The 18,371-nt window shown below is 48.7% G+C and overlaps 1 protein-coding gene across 2 annotated transcripts in view; it reads right to left on the bottom strand.

Moving 5' to 3' along the window:
- The window catches only part of Asb18 (ankyrin repeat and SOCS box containing 18), a 65,770-nt gene that overhangs the window by 34,727 nt on the left and 12,672 nt on the right, over nt 1-18,371 (bottom strand). The window contains exons 2-3 of one of the 2 annotated variants that reach the window (XM_005361707.2): nt 7,890-8,012; nt 4,617-4,884 (exon numbers count right to left, since the gene is read on the bottom strand). In XM_005361707.2, the coding sequence (XP_005361764.1) occupies nt 4,617-4,884; nt 7,890-8,012 (391 nt within the window). The remainder of the gene's footprint in view (nt 1-4,616; nt 4,885-7,889; nt 8,013-18,371) is intronic. The other variant, XM_005361708.3, reaches the window with a different exon arrangement.

Below are 18,371 nucleotides of genomic sequence, written 5' to 3'. Positions count from 1 at the left end.
CAGAAGTTCTTTTACTGAACAAGATTGTATGGCTATCCTGGAATTTTTGACCTTTCATATGTTTAGCGTTGTCAAAAATTCAACTTTATTTTTTTATTTATTACTTAATATATATATATATAACATATATATGTGTGTGTGTGTGCATACATATGAATCAGGAATAAATCTTACACAATATTTGCAAGCCCCATGCACTGAAAACTACAAATCACAGTTGGGAGAAATAAAACATGATCTAAATAAACGGGAGGGTGAATTATATCCATATGTTGGAACCCTAAACATTTGTTTATGGTGTTTACTCTCTCCAAACTGATGCATACACTCAGGGCAGCCCCAGTCAAACCCAGCAGGCAGCATGTAGGAGGTGCCCAGCTGAACCTAAAATTCAAATGACGTGCAAATGAGCTGTAAGAGCCAAAAGCAACTCTGAAAATAAGTTTGAGGGCTTACTCTTATCTTAAGGTCTACTACACAGTTGTAACAGTCAAGGCAGTGTGGTATGGGTCTCAAAGTAGATGAATAGATCCATAAACTAGAATAGAGACAAGGGGGATGATGGCTCTTCCATCCTGACCACATTGTGTGTGGCCATATGGGCTGACTGCTGAGATAGTCTTAGTGGAACGCCCCGCTGTCTTCTTGAATCCTCCTGAGGAGCCACCACAAGGCCACTTGTCTCCCTAATGGCGATCATGGGGCAAGTTCCTGCTCTTCCTGGGTTCTGAGGAGCTATTCTTTTCTTGCTCCCTTTAGATTAGAGCTACAGACGGAAGCTGCTCTGTCCAGATCTGGTTGCTCGCAGCGGGTTACCCTTCTCCCAGGGCCAGCACTCATCTCTTTTGATCTGAGAAGAGGATTGTGGGAAGCTGCCACCCAGGGCAGCTCTTCCTCCCAGTGCTTCTGCAGCCAAATGGCTTGTGGTGCTGTTACAGTTTAAACCAGCAAGGCGGCGTCTTATCTTGTGTGTACTTGGCATGAGCGTCTATAAATGACCTCAGATATGAACAGCTAGTTGCTTTGTGTATGTGTGTGTGGTTGTCTGTGGAGGTCAGAGGTCAGCCTCGGGTGTTATTCTCTAGGAACTGTCCCCAACCCCCTTTTTTTCTGGAGAGAGTCTTACATTGGCCTGGGATTCACTGAGTAAGCTAGGTGGGTCAGCCAGCGAGCACCAGACATGCCTATGCCTTTGCCTCCCCAGTATCAGGGTTATAAGTGCATGCCACAGCATTTGGAGGGAGGAAAGGGAAGGAGAAAATTGCATGATTATGTTATAGTTACAAAAATATTAAAGAAATAATTAAAGAAAAATAAATATGATTTTTATTTTAAATTTAAATGTGACTACTGATGATCAAACTCCAATCCTCATGCTTGCAAGGCAAGCACTTTACGGATGGGGCATCTACTCAGTCCTGATTAACTGATTTTTGAGCAACATGCAAAGCAATGGTAGAGTCGAGTAAGGAAGGGGCTTTGACGCCAGAAGGGGTGATGCACTTCTGAAGCTAAGTTTTGGTAGATCACCCTGCTATCCGCATGGAGGACCCTTCCAACTAGCATTTCATGGTCTGAAATTCTACCCAGCATGGGCTATACACAACAGCATGGGTGTGCCTCAAGGAAATATGCTAAGGGAAAGAAGCCAGAGGAACTGCTGCTGGAACACTTTGATATCCATATGGGAAAGCAAAGACACACACACACACACACACACACACACACACACACACGCATGCACACATGCACACACTCATGCATGTATGCATGCACACACTCACAGTTTCACATACAGTCACACACACTCTCACAACACACACACACACACACTCTCACAACACACACACACACCAGTCACTTTGGTCACCCCTCATACCATATTCAGAAATAACTCAAAATAGGTCACAGATTTTTCTGGATCAGCTCAGTCTTGGTGTATGACAGCAGGTCCCACGGTGCTGTGAGACAGAAGAAAGGAGTCAGGGGAACCGAAACTTTGCATCTGTATACAGTTGTTGGGGACCTAGGAAGTGAACTGTGACCTCAGAGGTAGCAAGTTTGGCAAGTTTGATTTAATCAGAAACAGGACTGCTGTGAGTTCACGGCTGTGGGAATGGATCTAATTTATGTTAGGCTGTCAGCAAAGAGCCAGACACTCCTGCAGCCATGTTCTGAGTGCGGAACCTCTCATAGGTTAGAGTGCTCTTGTCTATTCCCGTTTCTGAGAAACTGCAGGACAAAGTATCTGGGATTGCTTTGGCCTCAAGACTCGAGGTGGTTGCAGTCTGGGCAAAATGAATCCAGATTTAAAGGTAGGACTGTAAGGTTTAAGTTTGTGGATGAGAACGTAGAAAACCTTTGTGGGCTTGGGTCAGGCAAAGAAGTTTTAGGTCAAATAGCCTAAAAGAGTGAAATTGACAAATTTTATTGAAATGAAGAGCTTCTAGTCTTTACAGACATTAAGAGAAGAAAGCAGAAGGCAGAGGCTGGGAGATGGTGCCTGCCAATCACAGGTGTGAAGAGAGCCTCACACCCTCAATATATAAAGAGATCTGGAAGTTTTAACCTGAAAACAACTGAATTGAACATCTGGGCAAAGGATCTGAACACAGAGCTCACCTGAGAAGAAATACGGATGACAGATAAGTATGGCGTAAGTATCTGTGAATAAGAATATAATTGGGAAATAACATAATTGGGGAAATGCAAACAGAAGCCTTGTTGCTTTTACTTCTCTTTGTCTGCCCGCGTATTTGCAGTTCAAATGCCCATGTTGCTGAGGGGAATGTAATGTATAACTTTGCAAACAAACGTGGTAAAGTTAAGTTCTTAATCTCATCAGATGGGCTACCTATTATAACCCTAGGTTTACCCAAAATTTTAAAAAGCTTATAAAAGGGCACAAAACTCAGGCTGTTTGCAACAGCCTCAGACTGTAAACAATATCTTTTATTATTATCACCTCCATCGTCATCATCACCATCATCATCATCATCACCACCACCATCATCATCACCATCGTCATCATCATCACCATCGTCATCATCACCATCATCATCATCATCATCATCATCATCACCATCATCATCATCACCATCATCATCATCATCATCATCACCATCATCATCATCACCATCATCATCATCATCATCATCACCATCATCATCATCACCATCATCATCATCACCATCGTCATTATCGTCACCACCACCATCATCATTTTGCAGTAACTAGGGGTTGAACCCAGAGCCTCACAAAGGCCAGTGAGTGCCTGAACCTGAACTACTTCCCTTAGGGGTTCAAATATCTTTCAGTTAGGAAGGAATTAAACACACTGTGGTATGTCTACACTGTGGAATACTACTCAGCATGAAAAGGGAAGAAATGGACCCAGGACAACACTGATGTATCTCCGAAGAATTATGTTGAGGGCAAGAAGCTTGATAGGATGTTCTATTAGAAAGAAATTTTAGAAACTGTTGGACTTTTCAAACACGTGCAACTTACTGATGTCCTTCACAGGGTGGTGGTATTGCTGCTTTGGGCCTCTTGCACACATACACCCCACTCTGAATCCGTGGCTAACATCTCTGCTTGCTTCCTGCACGTGCCTCTAGGGGCAGAAGAACCCTAACTTTGGGCAGGTAGGGAACAGCGGACCCCAGCAAGATCCAAGTACGAAAGGAAGTGATTTTATGTTATCGTCTAACAGAAAGCAGTCAAGCAATTATAACGCACGAGCAGGTACTAGAACATTTGAAATGAAATGTAGGGAGACTCAAAGCCCGGCAGGAAAACCTAACAGCAGCACCAAGGTCGCGGTGGGGTTGGAGTGGGGGATGGGGGCGGGCTTTGCTCCTGGCCCCAGGCAGCGCAACCCGGGCGGGTGGAGTCCTTGCGGGCCTCGGAAGCCCCCGCCCGAGGAGCTAACCATTTATGTCACACTGTGACAATTATTCTGCATAAAATTATCATTAAAAACCCTAATTTTTCAGCTTCCAACCCCGCCAGTGGCCTTTTAGCATTCTTCAGCGCCGCGTTTGCAGGCCCGTGATCAGAGGCTCATTACCGCGGCGTGGCGCCCCGCGCGCTCGCAATCAAGCGCTAATTAACCCGCCCGGGGCCGCGCCGGCGGGGCGGGGTCGGGGATGGTCCAGAGGCCCATTGGGGCGGGTTCATGGCCTGGGGACTATCCTAGCCTGGGCCCTAAAGATCCTAGCCTGGAGCTGGGTGTCAGGATCACTGGCCTGGGGATTAGGGTCAGAATCCTAAACCTGGGGACCAGGGTCAGATTCTGTGATGTGGGGAGTAGGGTCCTGGGCCGGGAGACTAGGGACAGATCTGGGGACTAGAGTCACAATCCCAGGTTTGGGAACTAGGGCACATAGGTCCCGGACTGGGGATCAGATTCAGAAAATCTCCAGCTTGGGGAGGTACCAGGTCTGGGAAGTGGAGTCAGGGTCCTAATTTAGTCAGGGGCCAGGGAAAGAAGCAAGTATGGGCTCGAGTCCGGAAGCACGTGGCCAAAGGCCAGACTTGGGTCTATGCCTGAGACACCCCCCTCCCTCCAAATCTGGGTCCTAGGACCAATTGGCAGTGTGGGCGCATCTTACCCCAGAGAGGCCGGCGTGCGGCACAGGTGCAGGGGTGCCAGGCCCTCTGCGTTGAGCAGATCTGGGTCTGCCCCGTGCTGCAACAGCAGCTGGGCACAGGCGGTATGCCCCCCGAGGCAGGCCTCGTGTAGGGCACCACGACCTCCGGGGCTGGCATCCGGATCAGCGCTGCGACCGAGAAGGTGTCTCACGCAGAGCACGTGGCCGTGGGCCGCAGCGATGCACAGCGGCGTGGTGAGTTCCCGCTTGTACTCCAGGGTCCAGAGGCCTGGAAGGGGAGGGGATATGATGTAAGGCCGGGGTAGATGGAAGGACTGGTGGGGGCGGGCGCACAATTTGCTAAGGCTGGAGGGTGATACCACTTCTTACAAGTAAGCTAGAGTCACTTGAGAGCATAGTTAGAGCAGAGAGACGCACATACGCAGTGAAAGACAGGATCCACGGAGGAAGACGAGAAAGAAGAGACTCGGAGGGCTACAGTTGAGATTATTGCTAGATAAGATGGATTTCCCAGATGTGGGGCAACTGGGATTCTGGAATGATTTAGAGTTAAAGGCTGGTCCTGGAGGAAGGATGGGCTGGGATGGGATGTATGTATGTATGTATGTATGTATGTATGTATGTACGTATGTATCTATGTACCTATGTATGTAATCTCAGTACAGAAGGGATCTCTCCTAGGTTCGGAATGGGGGTAACTTTAGAGAGGAGCGGGTTGAGGACCTTTACAGACTATAACCTTCTTCCACCTACCCTTTCATCCTTAAAAGGAAACAAGCCTGCGTACAAAACCCCATCACCAGGGTTTGCTGAAGAAAAGACAGGGAAGAAGTCGGATGTTCTTGGAAGTGGCTGCTATAGAAGGTTGTTTTCATGCAACTGTCCACAGTCCACACAATTCTGGCGTGTGTGTGTGTGTGTGTGTGTGTGTGTGTGTGTGTGCGCGCGCGCGTGTGTAGGGCTATTCCTTCTTGAGGGACAAATGAACAGAGGCTGTGTGTTTGGCTTCTCTGCTTTCATACAGCTGGGGCAAGGGGTTGTTAGTGGCCAGGAGCACCCCTGGGAGGGGGAGGTGTCCCCAGTGAATACCATCAAGGGACAGATTCTGACATGGCAGGCTTTCTGGGATGATGGAAGAATCGATAAGGTGGCTGTAATGAGCTGTACGGGAGACCCCTTTTGAGGCCACCTCCTTCCTGGGACACATGCTGGGCTGTTTTGAAAGCCCACACTCATTAATTACCTACCTGCTAGTGGCAGAGAATCCCAGCCTGCTGCTCACCCCAAAGGCCTAGCCTTGGGCTTGCTGTTTGCTCAGTGGGGGAGGGGACAACTGTCATCACTGGTGTGGAGGGACAGTAGTCAGAGGCCCATGGATTGTGTGCATGTGTGTGTGTGCGTGTGTGTGTGTGTGCACCTGTGTGTGTGTGTGTGCACACGCACCTGTGTGGGGGGGACAGGGTGCCTGGGTTTGGACTCTCTTTTCCGGAAAAGACAGTCTGATTACAGGGATGGGATGGGTCTTCTTTGAGGAGAGCGGGCCCCTTGCCTTCCCCAAACACCACACCCTGGACTCCTGCCTTGATGCATTTCCCATGAATCCTGTCTTTTGAAGTTCCCAGCCTACTCTGCTGCCTCCCCCAACCCTCACACTTCTGTATGCCCACCCTGAGGAGCCAAGACTCTATAGGTCCCGGGTTGTACTGATAAGGTTCCTTCAAGAGAACAAGAAAACTTAACTTCTGGGCACAGGAGATGGCTCGGTTGGTTGGTAAAGGCTTGCTATGGAAATACAAGGGTTTGGGTTTGATCTCCAGAACCTACATACAAAATTGGGGTAGAGTATCAATATGCTTGCGATCCCAGTGCCAGGGAGATGGAGACCGTAAGACATTTGGGCCCACTGACCCCACAGCCTAGTTGACAAGTCTCAGACTGATGAGAGACTCTGTCTCAAGAATCAATGTTCCCAGGGGCTGTTTCTGCTCTGGGGAGTCAGGTGACTGGGCAAAAGAACAGGAAATCTAAGTAGCCCCGAGCCCCTGCATTCCTGGTTCTCACTGAGCCTGGGCTGACTAACTGGACTGCCATTTCCCTGGTGCCCTGCTTTCACCACGTCCTGATGTCCTGCCCTGCGGATGTGTTCTAGAAAACTTGTAGAACATAGGACTCCAAAGACAACAGGGGAGACAAGGAGCTAGATTTTAGACTTTTGACAACATGCAAAAAAATGGGTTAAACTAACTAACACCTCCCTCCTCCCCCCTGGGGGGCAGGGGAGGGTAGTTTGCCATTTAAGCACATGTGAGTCCAGAATTGGGTAGCATGTGATTTGGAAAACAATCGTGGCTTAGCTAGCATTGAAGCAGCTGACATTCTTGGTCTGAGGCAGGTGACGAAATGCCCGGAAAGATCCCACTTGGAGGCGGTGCAGTCGGACTAGGATCGACACCACCCAGCCAGCCAGCAGGTCTCAGGCTTGTTACAAACTGCATAGCAGTGTTTGGGGTTCAGATCCCCCTCTGGAGAGAGGTATAAACAGAAACATGTTGGTAAAGAACCTCCCTTTCCACATTCTCAACCGGCTTAGAGCTCCCAAATTAGGACTTGGGACGCCAGCTACAGATCTTCAAATTCCCATAGTCTGCCAGAGCGGTGGTGGATTTCAACACAGCAGCACCTGGCAGATGGGTGTCCAGTACAGCCTGCCAGCGCCGCAGCCTGGGGACATCTGTATGGCTCAGCGCATAGCGTCCCTATCTGAGAGGGAGGAGTGTACCCTGACACACAGCACACGGATCTATGGATTTACTTCCCCTTTCTTTCTTGTGTTCAGGCTTCTCTGTGTTCTAAGAGGGTCTACTGGGAGCCTAATGTTCTTTCCTCTGCTGATACCATTTGGGTTTTAGGATGCCACTCGCCCTGCCAAGTTACAGTGCTGTTCAGTGAGTCATAGAAGGACCTCACACAGGGCTGGGTGTCAAAGGTCTGTCTAGTCTTCTGCAGCTCCGTCAGCTGCCAAGATCAACGTTAAACCAAGGCTTTGCTTTCAAGGCAAGAGACACACCCAGCATCACTAGGTGGATGCTCCCCAATCATCGTTCTCCTTTCCATAGCCCGTCACCCACCAGACCAGATTTGTTTACAGACCTCCTTAGGTCACAGATGTCCCCACGGTACTGAGTACTCAACCTTCACACAGGATGTACACATCCTCAGAGTGTTAGCTGAAGCTTAAAGAGGCACAGCTGAGCTTTAGAGGAAGCAGGGTACCTGAGAGCCCAAAGGTGGCCAAGGATGTCACCTGCCATTCCATCTCTCCATTACTGATCTCAAACACTACGTTGGCATCCTGGAAGAACTGGTCCATGAGGGATCGAATATGGTCCAGGTCTCCTGTGACCAGTGCAGCATGGAACTCAAGTTCGGGGGTCCCGGCTCTAACTTGAGGCTTTTTGCTCATCTTCTGAAAGATCTGCAGTCTCCTTCCAGCTGGCTCTGGTTGTCTCTCCATTGCAGAGCCGCTGGTTTCAGAACAGGTTCTTTAGCAGAGGAAGATGGCCTTATGGAGAGTGGGCTATTTCTATTGTCATTACTCAATTGTCCTCCAGTTGGAGCTCCATGCCAGTGTATTTATAACTCCTGTGGGCTCCGATGTGATAATGGTTACTTGATATGACCATGGTCATGTGACCACCGAGATGTCACCACCTTCAATCACCCCTGTGATTGTATAGATGCTAACCCCAAAGTAGGGGAAATGCTTCTGCCTGTCTCAGCGCTGCTCAGCACACATCTAGTCAAAGACAGACACCAGGCACATGCATTTATGCTGACAGACAGACACAGCATTTCTCTTATTCACAGTTTGGTCAGGTGACCCCAGCCTTACACAACATCGCCGAAACCTGTTTGTGCAGGTTAAGTGACTAGTTTGTAAAGATGACCTCAGTGGCCAAAATGCTTAGCAGGTAATATTCTCTCACATTAAAAAAAACATTGCCATATTTAAAAATGATAAGTCAAGGTCTTAAGTTCAGAGGGAAGATACAGGCGGCATGGGGTGCATGCCTGCTGCTACTTAAGGATTGGGACGTCCACTTGGGATATAGGCTTGGAGAGAACGAGGCAGGGCCAGGACTGCTCAACGATGTGGCCAAGCTGTGATCCGAGCCCGTTACATTTGTGTTCTAGATCCTGTCCTCTGTACAGCTCGCCACACTGCCCAGATCCCACGTCTAACTGACAGTGCGCTCTGCTCAGAGCTGAGGCTGAACTGCGAGGAACGGCTTTGCAGGGAGTGTCCTGTGGCTGGAACACGGTTTGGTGCTGAAGGAAGGATGTGATGGCTCCTTTGAGTCACTCAAGGAGCTGAAGCAGAAAGCTGTGTGCCCATCCCAGCCCTTGGCTCTCAGTGTGTGTACGGCTCAGGTCCTAACAGTGCTTTCTACATGAAGAAATGGTTGACAGTTTCAAGGGGCTTGGGGGATAGCTCAATCAGTTAAGTGCTTGCTTTGCAAGCAGAGGACTTGAGTTCGATACCCAGAACCCACGTTAGAAAGAAATAGAGTGTAGCGATGGAAGCTTGCCTCCCCAGGGCTGGGGGATCATAGGTGGAAGGATCCCTGGAACCCCTTAACCAGCCAGCTTAGCCTAATTAGTTGTATGTCTCTAATAAAGGTAGGTGGCTTCTGAGGAATGACAGGCCACTAAGACTGTGTTTCAAGGGAACCAGGCTACACCTCAAGCTGACAGCAAACACTTTTAGTGTAGATCCACCTGGCACTGATTTTGGGGTCCTGGAAGAAGCAAGAGTGAGAAGATCATGGAGACTTGTACCAAGGTTTGAGAAGGCAGCCAAGGTTGTGCAGTGTGTGGCAAGTTAGCTTCATCGCAAGGTCATGAGAAGCCACTGTCCAATGCTGTGGGATGGTGAAGCCTGAGTTTCAGTGGAGACTTCAGGACATTGGCAATGCTAGAATCATTGGATGGCCACCAAAGCGAATTTCAGGCACAGGGTGAAGTTGGCCCAGGAGAATCAAGGTATGCTGAAGGCTGCAGAGCTGTAGGGAGGGTTTGGAGCTCAGATAGCTGCTATGGAGCTACAGGACTTGGTGTCTGTCCCATCTTCTAGGACTTGGTGTTTGGTCTTGCTTCAGCCTGGTCTTCCATTGCTCTGCCTCCGTTCTTGCCTTCTCCCTTTCGGACTGATAATATTTACTGTGTGCCATTGGATAGTGGAAGTGTGACTTGCTTTTGTACTTTACAGAAGCTCATAGTTAAGAGCTTGTCTTGAGGGCCAGTGAGAGGGCTAGGCATATAAGCGCCTGCTCCACAAGCCTGCCAACCTATGTCTGATCTCCGGAACCCGCATAAAGGTCGGTGGAGAGAGCCAACTCCACACAGCTATCCTCTGACCTCCACACACTTTCTGACATGCACATGCAACAAGAAGAGAAAAGGAGCTTGCCTTGAATCTCAGATGAGATTTTGAGCTCCTTCCCTCCCTATCTCCCTCCCCCGCCATGCATACTTGTAGACTGCATGAAATTAATGATAGACTTCCATTTTATTTATTGAGTCTGTGTCTCTAACTGAATCCCGAGCTTACTAATTTAGGTGGCTGGAGTAGCCAGCTTGCCCAGGCTATCCCCTCTGTCTCTGTTTTCTCAGTACTACAAGTGCATGCAGCCCTCATGCTTTTGCCTGGCTTTTCCAAGGGCATCTAGGAGTCTGAATTCATCTCCTTACCCTGTGTGACAAGGGTTTTATCCACTGAGCCAGTTGCTCAGTCCTGGACTTTGGAACAGTTTTGGGACCATTAGAGACTGCGGAGACTTTTGGAAATGAGTTAAATGCACTTTGCGCCATGAAATGAAAATGGAGCTTTAGGCTCAGGGATGGAATATGATGCTTTAAATGACATATTTGGGCGTTGAGTTGATTTTCATTGTAAATTTGACTAGATTTAAAGTCGCCATGGATACAAACCTCTGCGTGTGCCTACAAGGGCGTTTCCTGAAAGGTCTAACTGAGGTGGGAAGACCCGCCTTTAGTGTGGGCAGCACCGTCTCATCTGGAGTCCTGGACTGAGTGCAAAGGAGAGAGTGAGCTGAGCAGCAGCCATCCTCTCTCTCTGCTTCCTGGTTGTGGACACTATGAACAGCCGCCTGCCCCATGCCTCGGCAGCCGCAGCCAGAGTCTCTTTTACCTTCATACCTTCCTTGCTATGTAGGCTGTGCCTTCAAGCTTTGAGCCCCGAGAAGCCGTTCCTTCGCTGGCTTGATTTTCATGAGCATTCGGCCACAGCGACAAGGAAGAGAGCATACCTGTCTTTGTTCTTGTTACAGCCCCGCGTCCCAAGCACAGGTGAACTTACACTGGCTGGCCGAATGGCTGGAGACTGCCTGTGACGCTTGAATTCAGTTGCTCCACAGAGGAGGGCCTCAAGGTATATTAAATATAGCTGGGTATGGCTGTCTGTCTGTCCATCAGGGATACCTCTACATAGGTAGGTAAGGGATGCTGTCTGTGTAGGAAGGCAAAGGGGTCACTGGTGTGAGATTGTGTGGTTGGAGGGGCTTAGCCATGAGCTGCAGCTCCCCTTCTCTCCCCCCACGCTCCTTGCAGCATTCCAGCAGCCATAGTAAGTGTTTCGGTTCTCCTTTTCTCCAAATGCAGGCATGGCGCTATCTCATTCTCCCGAAATGGGTGGTAATCAGGTCCTCTTCTAGAGGGCTTCGGTGCGGCTATAAACACGAGGCAACTTGAGCTGGCCCTGCTCTTTAAACTGGAAGATATCTTCCAACCTGTTGTAATCTGTCACTGGATGTGTTTGAGAGGCCTGGAGGAGACTCTCAGGATGAACTGAGCTGTCCTCCAGGCTAAATTTAGCTTCCGGTGTGTTTTAGCCAGTTCACTCGATGTCGGAGCTGGAGTTCAGTAGCCAGGGAGTCGAACTTTAAAAATAACTCCTGGCAGACTGGGCCGCCTTTGCAAGTGGGACATGAGGATGACTTCACAAACTGGACAGAGAGCTGACTTTTGTTCCCCCCAGAACAAGAATAGAAGCATTGTTAACTGTTACTTTAAATAAATAAACCAACCTGCCTGGAAACTAACCCATTCTTTCCTTCAGTTTTTCACCAAACATTATTACGTTTTGGGGATGTGTTGTAAAATTTCGGAGGTCCGGAGATAAAAACCCCATCTGCAATGATCACACAGGTAAAAAAACAATCAGTGTCTAGAAGCCCCCAACAAGAGCCATTTGGTCTTCCCCCTCACCAGCTGTGGGGAGTTCCGTAGGGGTGAGGGAGGCATTTCTTTCCGATCCTTATCTGCTTCTGCCTCTAAGTGACACTGCCTAGGTACACCTAGTGTTCCCACAGACTCTTTTCCCTGCCTCCTCTCCTTCTTCTCCCTTTATCCCCCACCCCCTTCCTCTTGTCTTCACTGCTTTCAACTCGGTCAAAATCAGCGCACAGCCCCAAGAGCTGACTCTAGTCCACACAGAAACCAAACCCGTTTTAAATGTGATTTTGTGTGTAAGCTGCTGAAAACCTGTCAAAACCTGAGGAACTATCGTAAAACAGAAGGACCAGGGATGATAGCTTTACTTGTCAAATGCGGAACAAATCCTTAGACTACGGAACATCACACTAGGTCCAGGAATGTCTCCCCGGGATTTGGAAAGATGGTTTGAGAATGTTTCAAAAATGGGTGTCACCTGGAGGTCTGGAGATCAGTAGGAGTCTATCAAGGTGAGCAGGACAGAGTGTGGTTTAGGAGGCAATTGTTCGCTGCCCTGCAGTGGGGTGAGGTAAGGGGGTGTGTGCACTTCAACCTGAGGTGCGGGCAGGCATTCTGAAGACTTCAGAGAAGAAAAAAATGTGGTTCTTTGTAAAAGATAATCTGGCTCAGTGATTCACAGTGGAACAGTGCCATGTGCGGTGCCCCAGAGAAGAGCCTGATGCTTTGGTTGCAAAATGGAATCACCCAAGGAGCTAGGAGATCCAGGGATGAAAGGACCCCAGTCTGGAGACTCTTGAGCTCTTCTAGGCAGTGGCCTGTGCAAAAGGATCACTGCGAACTCTCTGAGTGCTTCTATCTGCAGCTGGGTAGAAACCATGCTTTGGAAGGGACCTAGAGATACTACAAAATGCTGCCTTCAGCCCTGCCCTGCATGTCCACTGGTTGGTGATTTGCACAAATATACGGAGGGGAAACTGTGAGCCCCAGGGATGCAATCAGGTTCCAAATGATCTCAGCAGGCCAGAGCAGTGGACGGAGTCAGTGTTCCAAGCCAGTGGGGAAAGCGCCAGGCATATAGGGTTCTGCTTCTTGTGAATCAAGGGTCTCAAACTGCTGGGTCATGGCTCTGGGTCCTCCTGCTTACGACTCTAGAGACTTCTTTTCCTTGTTGTCCAGCTCAGAGGAACTTGGTGCCAAGTGCATACTGATGTTTGCACCCAAATTTAGGTGACACAAATGTAGCAAGTTATTTGGAGTTATTTTAAACCATCAAAGCATGTTTGTACAGAAGGGTCTCTTGTATCTGTTAAGGGTCAGTTCAAGTTCACTAACTTGGGCTTTCAGAACCCCGAGTCCTTCCTGGAGTCCCCAAGCAACTGTGCTTTGCTGCCCAGGGTTTCTTTTGATCTCTGTTTTGAAGCCTGCGCACATCTGATTCTGCCTCCACGCTGGCCCACAGTTGACTTGGTTTTTCTTGGCTAGTGTCGTGTTTCCCAGTTAGGGTGACTACTTTATCACTGATCAACATTAGCAGTTACCTTGGAGATGGGAGTGGGTTTTCATCCCTCACCCAGCCTTAGTAGACCTTTCTCTTCAGTTTTTCTTCCTGTCTCTGGTGTCGCTGTTAAAATCGTTTCTCCTTTCTTGCAGCGAGGTTCCATGAATGTTCTGACCAAGGACCTGGTCCTACCTGCAAATACTTCTGGATGCTTCTCTCCTGAAAAGAGGATGGCTAATGAATTTAGTATGCCCCAAGTTAGCAGATATAATAATTTATTTCTGCAGACCGACTAACAAATGGTACCACTTTGATGGGGCAAGCCTTGTTTGTCTGGTAAACCGTGGCAGGGCACAGAGGAGTCGCTTCTCCACCCCGGAGGCAGGTGGTAACTGGATTTGAATATCAGATTGCAGAGAATATTATTTGAAGATTTAAATAATAAGCGTAATGCTTGGTCCACAGGAGGGACACGGATTAGTCTTTCCTAACGCCATCTTTGTCGTGGAGACAGCTAATGAGAGAGATGTTGTTTTTTTTGCCCTGGATCCAGTGAGATGAAGGTGAATTCTACCTTGAGATGACCATAGGTTGCACACATGGGGGAGCCTGAGAGGTGATTCTTAAGCTTCATGGGATCTTGGTTTCCTGTAACCAAGCTGACCAAAGTTCATCTTTTTCTCCCAAACAACATCTAAATATTCATACTCTAGAGACTTTGTAGGACAGTCCAGTCAATTCTGAATGCTGGGCTGGTGGCTTGGTGACAGGACTGGCCACTTTCTCTCTAGCAATAATTTTCTGTTTGTCCCAGGGATTGTTTCCAAAGCAGGGTACCACTGCCATTTTCCCATGCTCTTGAGGTAGGACCAATGCCTGGCTTTCTTCCTGGGCCATTGGAACGAACCTAGTTTCTGACTGGGGTCAAGTGTCCAAGTAAGTGAAAAGTCAAAGGGGCAAGAGGTCACAGTCCCTGTAGCCACGTCAGAGTCTTTGCATGTGCTCATAAACATGCTCATTCACATTGCTGGCCCAGTCGGTGTGGCCCTTTCCGTAGATGGCCACTGTGGTGGTTTGAATGAACAATGTCCCCCGTAGACTCAGATATTAAAACAGTTGGTTCCAGTTGGCGGGGATGTGTGGGGAGGTTAGGGAACCTTCAGGTCAGTCAGGGAGCGTAACTTACTGGAGGAATTTTGTCCCTGGGAGTAGGTTTTGAGAGTTTATAGCCTCACTCCACTTCAAGTTTGCCCTCTCTGCCTCTCGTGTGGAGTCGAGCGAGACACCATCTCTCAGCTTCCTGCTCCGGCTGCCTGTTGCCGCTCTGTCCCCATCATTACGGCATATAACCCTCTGGAAATAGAAGCCCAAATAAGGTTCCTTTTGGTCGTGGCATTTTACCACAGCAGCAAAAAGCTCTCTGATACTGCCACCTTCTAGATCCCCTCACCCCAGGCTGACGGCATCTCTTCCGACAGCCTCACAGCTGCAGGCTGGACCATAGGGTTCCTTCACTGCCCCTTTCCAATCGCATTCTCTCTGGCAGTTCCCGAAGGCCACCTTCCTTCACCCCACATTCTGCGTTAACTTTGATTCTTACCAGTTTCAGTAGGAAGCCTGGCAGGTGCACGAAGCTCCATTTTTGCCACCCAAGACACATCCACCCGAGTGAGTTGCCCCGACATTAATCTGAAGAACGTTGAAGTGCCTTAACCTTTTCTCTGAATGACAATGTGGATACAACACACCCCATTTAACAAAACATTAAAACATTCACTTCCTCAGATCAAGTGTATCTATTAATAATGACTTAAATTATCTGTGCCAATTTCACATTATTAAGAAATCTCATTTCCATCGTACAGAGGAACACAATATGGGGGAGGGAGCAAACCACCCCTGTAACTTCTCCCCCCCCCCATGTGCTACAGAGCTCAGCACAGACAATGTAAAGCAACAAGGTCTAGCCCCAGCACCCACACGGTCCCAGCTAGAGGTCAGGAATGGTTCACATGGATAGCCCACAAGTGCTTTGCGGTGCCCAGAGTGTAAAGGTTTGTGCTTGCCCGTGAGCTGCCACTGTGGCTGAAGGCAAGGCAGAGCCACCAAACACTCCTCGGGCAGGACCACATGGCAGCAACTGTGGCAGGACATTTCCAGCCCACAGGGACAGTGCTGGAGAGGCTGTCACAGAGCGTTCCATGCCCAGGGAGGTCCAGCTTTCTTCACAACTGTCCTGGGGATTTAATGACACGGTGAAATTGCAGCTTCTGCCTCTTGAGACAAATTGCATGTTCAGCCTGATTGTTTGCTATGAACCTCACACGGGGAGCAGGATGCTTCCCTCTTGAAGTTGGTTTAGTCTGATTGTTGTGCTGAGCGAGCTCTGTGGCCCTGTTTGAAACCAGAAATTCCTGGGGTCTCGTTCCATTTTTTACACAGGGCCAAGGAAAGCCAGTTTCATCTGATGGATGGAAAATTCTTTGGGCTTCTTTATTTAAAGTTTACTTTTGTCCCATTTATTGGTTTACTTGTGTGTGTGTGTGTGTGTGTGTGTGTGTGTGTGCATGTATGATTACCTCTGGGTTCATGTTCCAGCGATCACCCAAACAAGCACTGTGGGGCATGTGTGGAGATCAGAGGAAAGGTTTCAGAGACTCTCCTTCCCTTCCACCATGTGGGTCCCAGGGATAGAACTCAAGTTGTCACATCTAGAGGTAGGTACCCTTATCACTGAACCATCTTGCTGGTCCTGGACTTATTTCTTATCGGAAAAAAAATGACAATAAATCTCCAATGGGAAAATCACATAGACTTAATGACTCTTAAACAAACATAGTATCCAAGTTTACTAATTTTAAAGTGCAAGTTGCACAGCTGGAGAGATGGCTCAGTGAGTAAAGTGCTGGCAAGTGTGAGGACCCGGGTTCAAACCCCCGGGGCCCACAAAAGTGACTGGCATGCGGGGCATGGCCGACCACCTGTAAGCCCAGATGCTCTGGGCAGAGAGAGGGGGTTTCCCCAGCTCTGGGGTCAATCAAGAGCGTCTGCCTCAATCCATGAGATGACAGGTGGTCAAGGGAGACAACGGACAACCACCTCTTCCCTCTGCAGGCACCCATATGCACTCACACCAGCACACACACATTTGAACATACATACACATACCAGACACACAATGCACACGTGGGTGTAAGTTATGGCTGTGGGTGTAGCTCAGTTGTTAGAGTCTTGCTTAGCATGTATCAAGCCCTGGCACTGCATCACTGAATGTCATGGAGATTGCTTGTAATCCCAGCACTTGGGAGGTGGAAGAAGGAGGATCGGAAGCGCAAGGTCGTGGTTCAAGTTCAAGCTCAGCTATAGAGCAGATTGGAGGTCAGCCTGAATTAATTGAGACCCTACCTCAAAAAATATAATGTATATTATATTTTCTTGTTAAATCATGGAAAGGTTTCTTTGAAAACTGGGTTTTGGAAGTCCGTTGATGCTGATGGAGGATTCATTCCTGTTGGACTGGAGATGCACACATATAGAGTTAATGTATACAAAACATGCTTCGGTTACTAGGATCAAATGGGTAGATAGTATGGGAGTTCCTGTCTTGAAGGCTTGTGAGAGAGATGGACAAGGCGGCCATTAGCAGTAACCGAAGCTGCATCAACAGAGGCCTAGACACTTGCGCTTTGGGTGCCTAGGGTAAGGTAAGGTATTGGAGTAGCTGGAGGCCACAGCAGGTGCCTTCCAAACGGAGCCTCTGAACAGAGCAGTGGGAAGCTTGTGGGTTTCTCTCTTGGGGGTACGCTTCCTCCCTGATTATTGCTGGGGAGGAAACCCCGCTATTCTTCATGGAGAAGGAGGCGCAGCACTATAACACCAAGGGTGTCATCTAAAAGGTGGCAATCTGAAGTCCAGATGGAAGAAATGTAGACAGAAAACAAACCAGCACGGCAGAGGGCCTGAGGGCTGGAGCTGAGGGCTGTCTTGCACGGAAAGCTGGGCACTCATTGTTGGTGGCCTCAGGATCTGACACAGTTTTAGAGAGTAGCCTCACTCAGTCGCATCCAGTATTGGTGGCTTCAGGCAACAGTGGAGATCCTGACATTTGCACATGAAACCTATGACAAGCCACCTGGGCTCCAAAGCTACAGGGTCAGACCCGTGTCAATGCTTCCACTAAGCATGTGTTCTAGGTGTTGATCCTAGCCAGTATCCCATGAGGCCAGCTCTCCCCAGCGTCCAACTGGAAACCCCAAGGAGGTTCCCGGAAGGAGGAACTAATGTGCTGCCAGCATCCAGAGAGCCCGAAGGTTTCAAAGGCTGAGAGGCTTTCAGGATTGAAGCCCTTGTTGAGGTGTAGCTCAGTTTTCCAACCACCTGAGATGAAGGACCAGGGTTTTCTTTCTCGTTTTTTAAACGAGGGTTCCCAGTTTGTTATAGACTTGGTTCTTTTCCCAGATCCATTGAAAAATAATTACTGGGGAAAACAAAATGAATATAGACTCAGAAGTCCATGAGCCCTACCCGTGAAACTGTGATATTGCATCAAATCATTGCAAACATTTCCCAAGGGTAGCAGTCAGTGTCAGCATCAAACACTTCCCTGAGATATGATTGCCTCGCAACAGGCTCAGGGTAGCACTGGAGTGTGGACATCATATCTGACAAGTGAAAGGAGACCAAGAGGAAATGACTGGGGCAGGCAGGTAGGTCATCCAGTGTCTGGCCTAAAACTTAAACCATGCGCCATTGCGTAGAGGATGCCAAACTTTCTCTGTGAAGCACCAAACAGTAAATGTTTTAGGTTTTAGGGGCTGCATGGTCTCCACGTACTCAGCTCTGCCTTTGGGTTATCAAAACACCTGGAGATTATTTGTAAACACAGAAGGTGGCTGTGTGCCAATAAAGTTTTTTTTTTTTTTTTTTGGTTTTTCGAGACAGGGTTTCACATCTGTAGCTCTGGAGCCTGTCCTGGAACTCCCTTGGTAGACCAGGCTGGCCTC

The sequence above is a fragment of the Microtus ochrogaster genome, linkage group LG4 (assembly GCF_000317375.1).
Source record: "Microtus ochrogaster isolate Prairie Vole_2 linkage group LG4, MicOch1.0, whole genome shotgun sequence".
Classification (NCBI taxonomy): Eukaryota; Metazoa; Chordata; class Mammalia; order Rodentia; family Cricetidae; genus Microtus; species Microtus ochrogaster.
The sequence above is the reverse complement of the archived record's forward strand: the minus strand, read 5'-3'. Positions and strand labels throughout refer to the sequence as shown.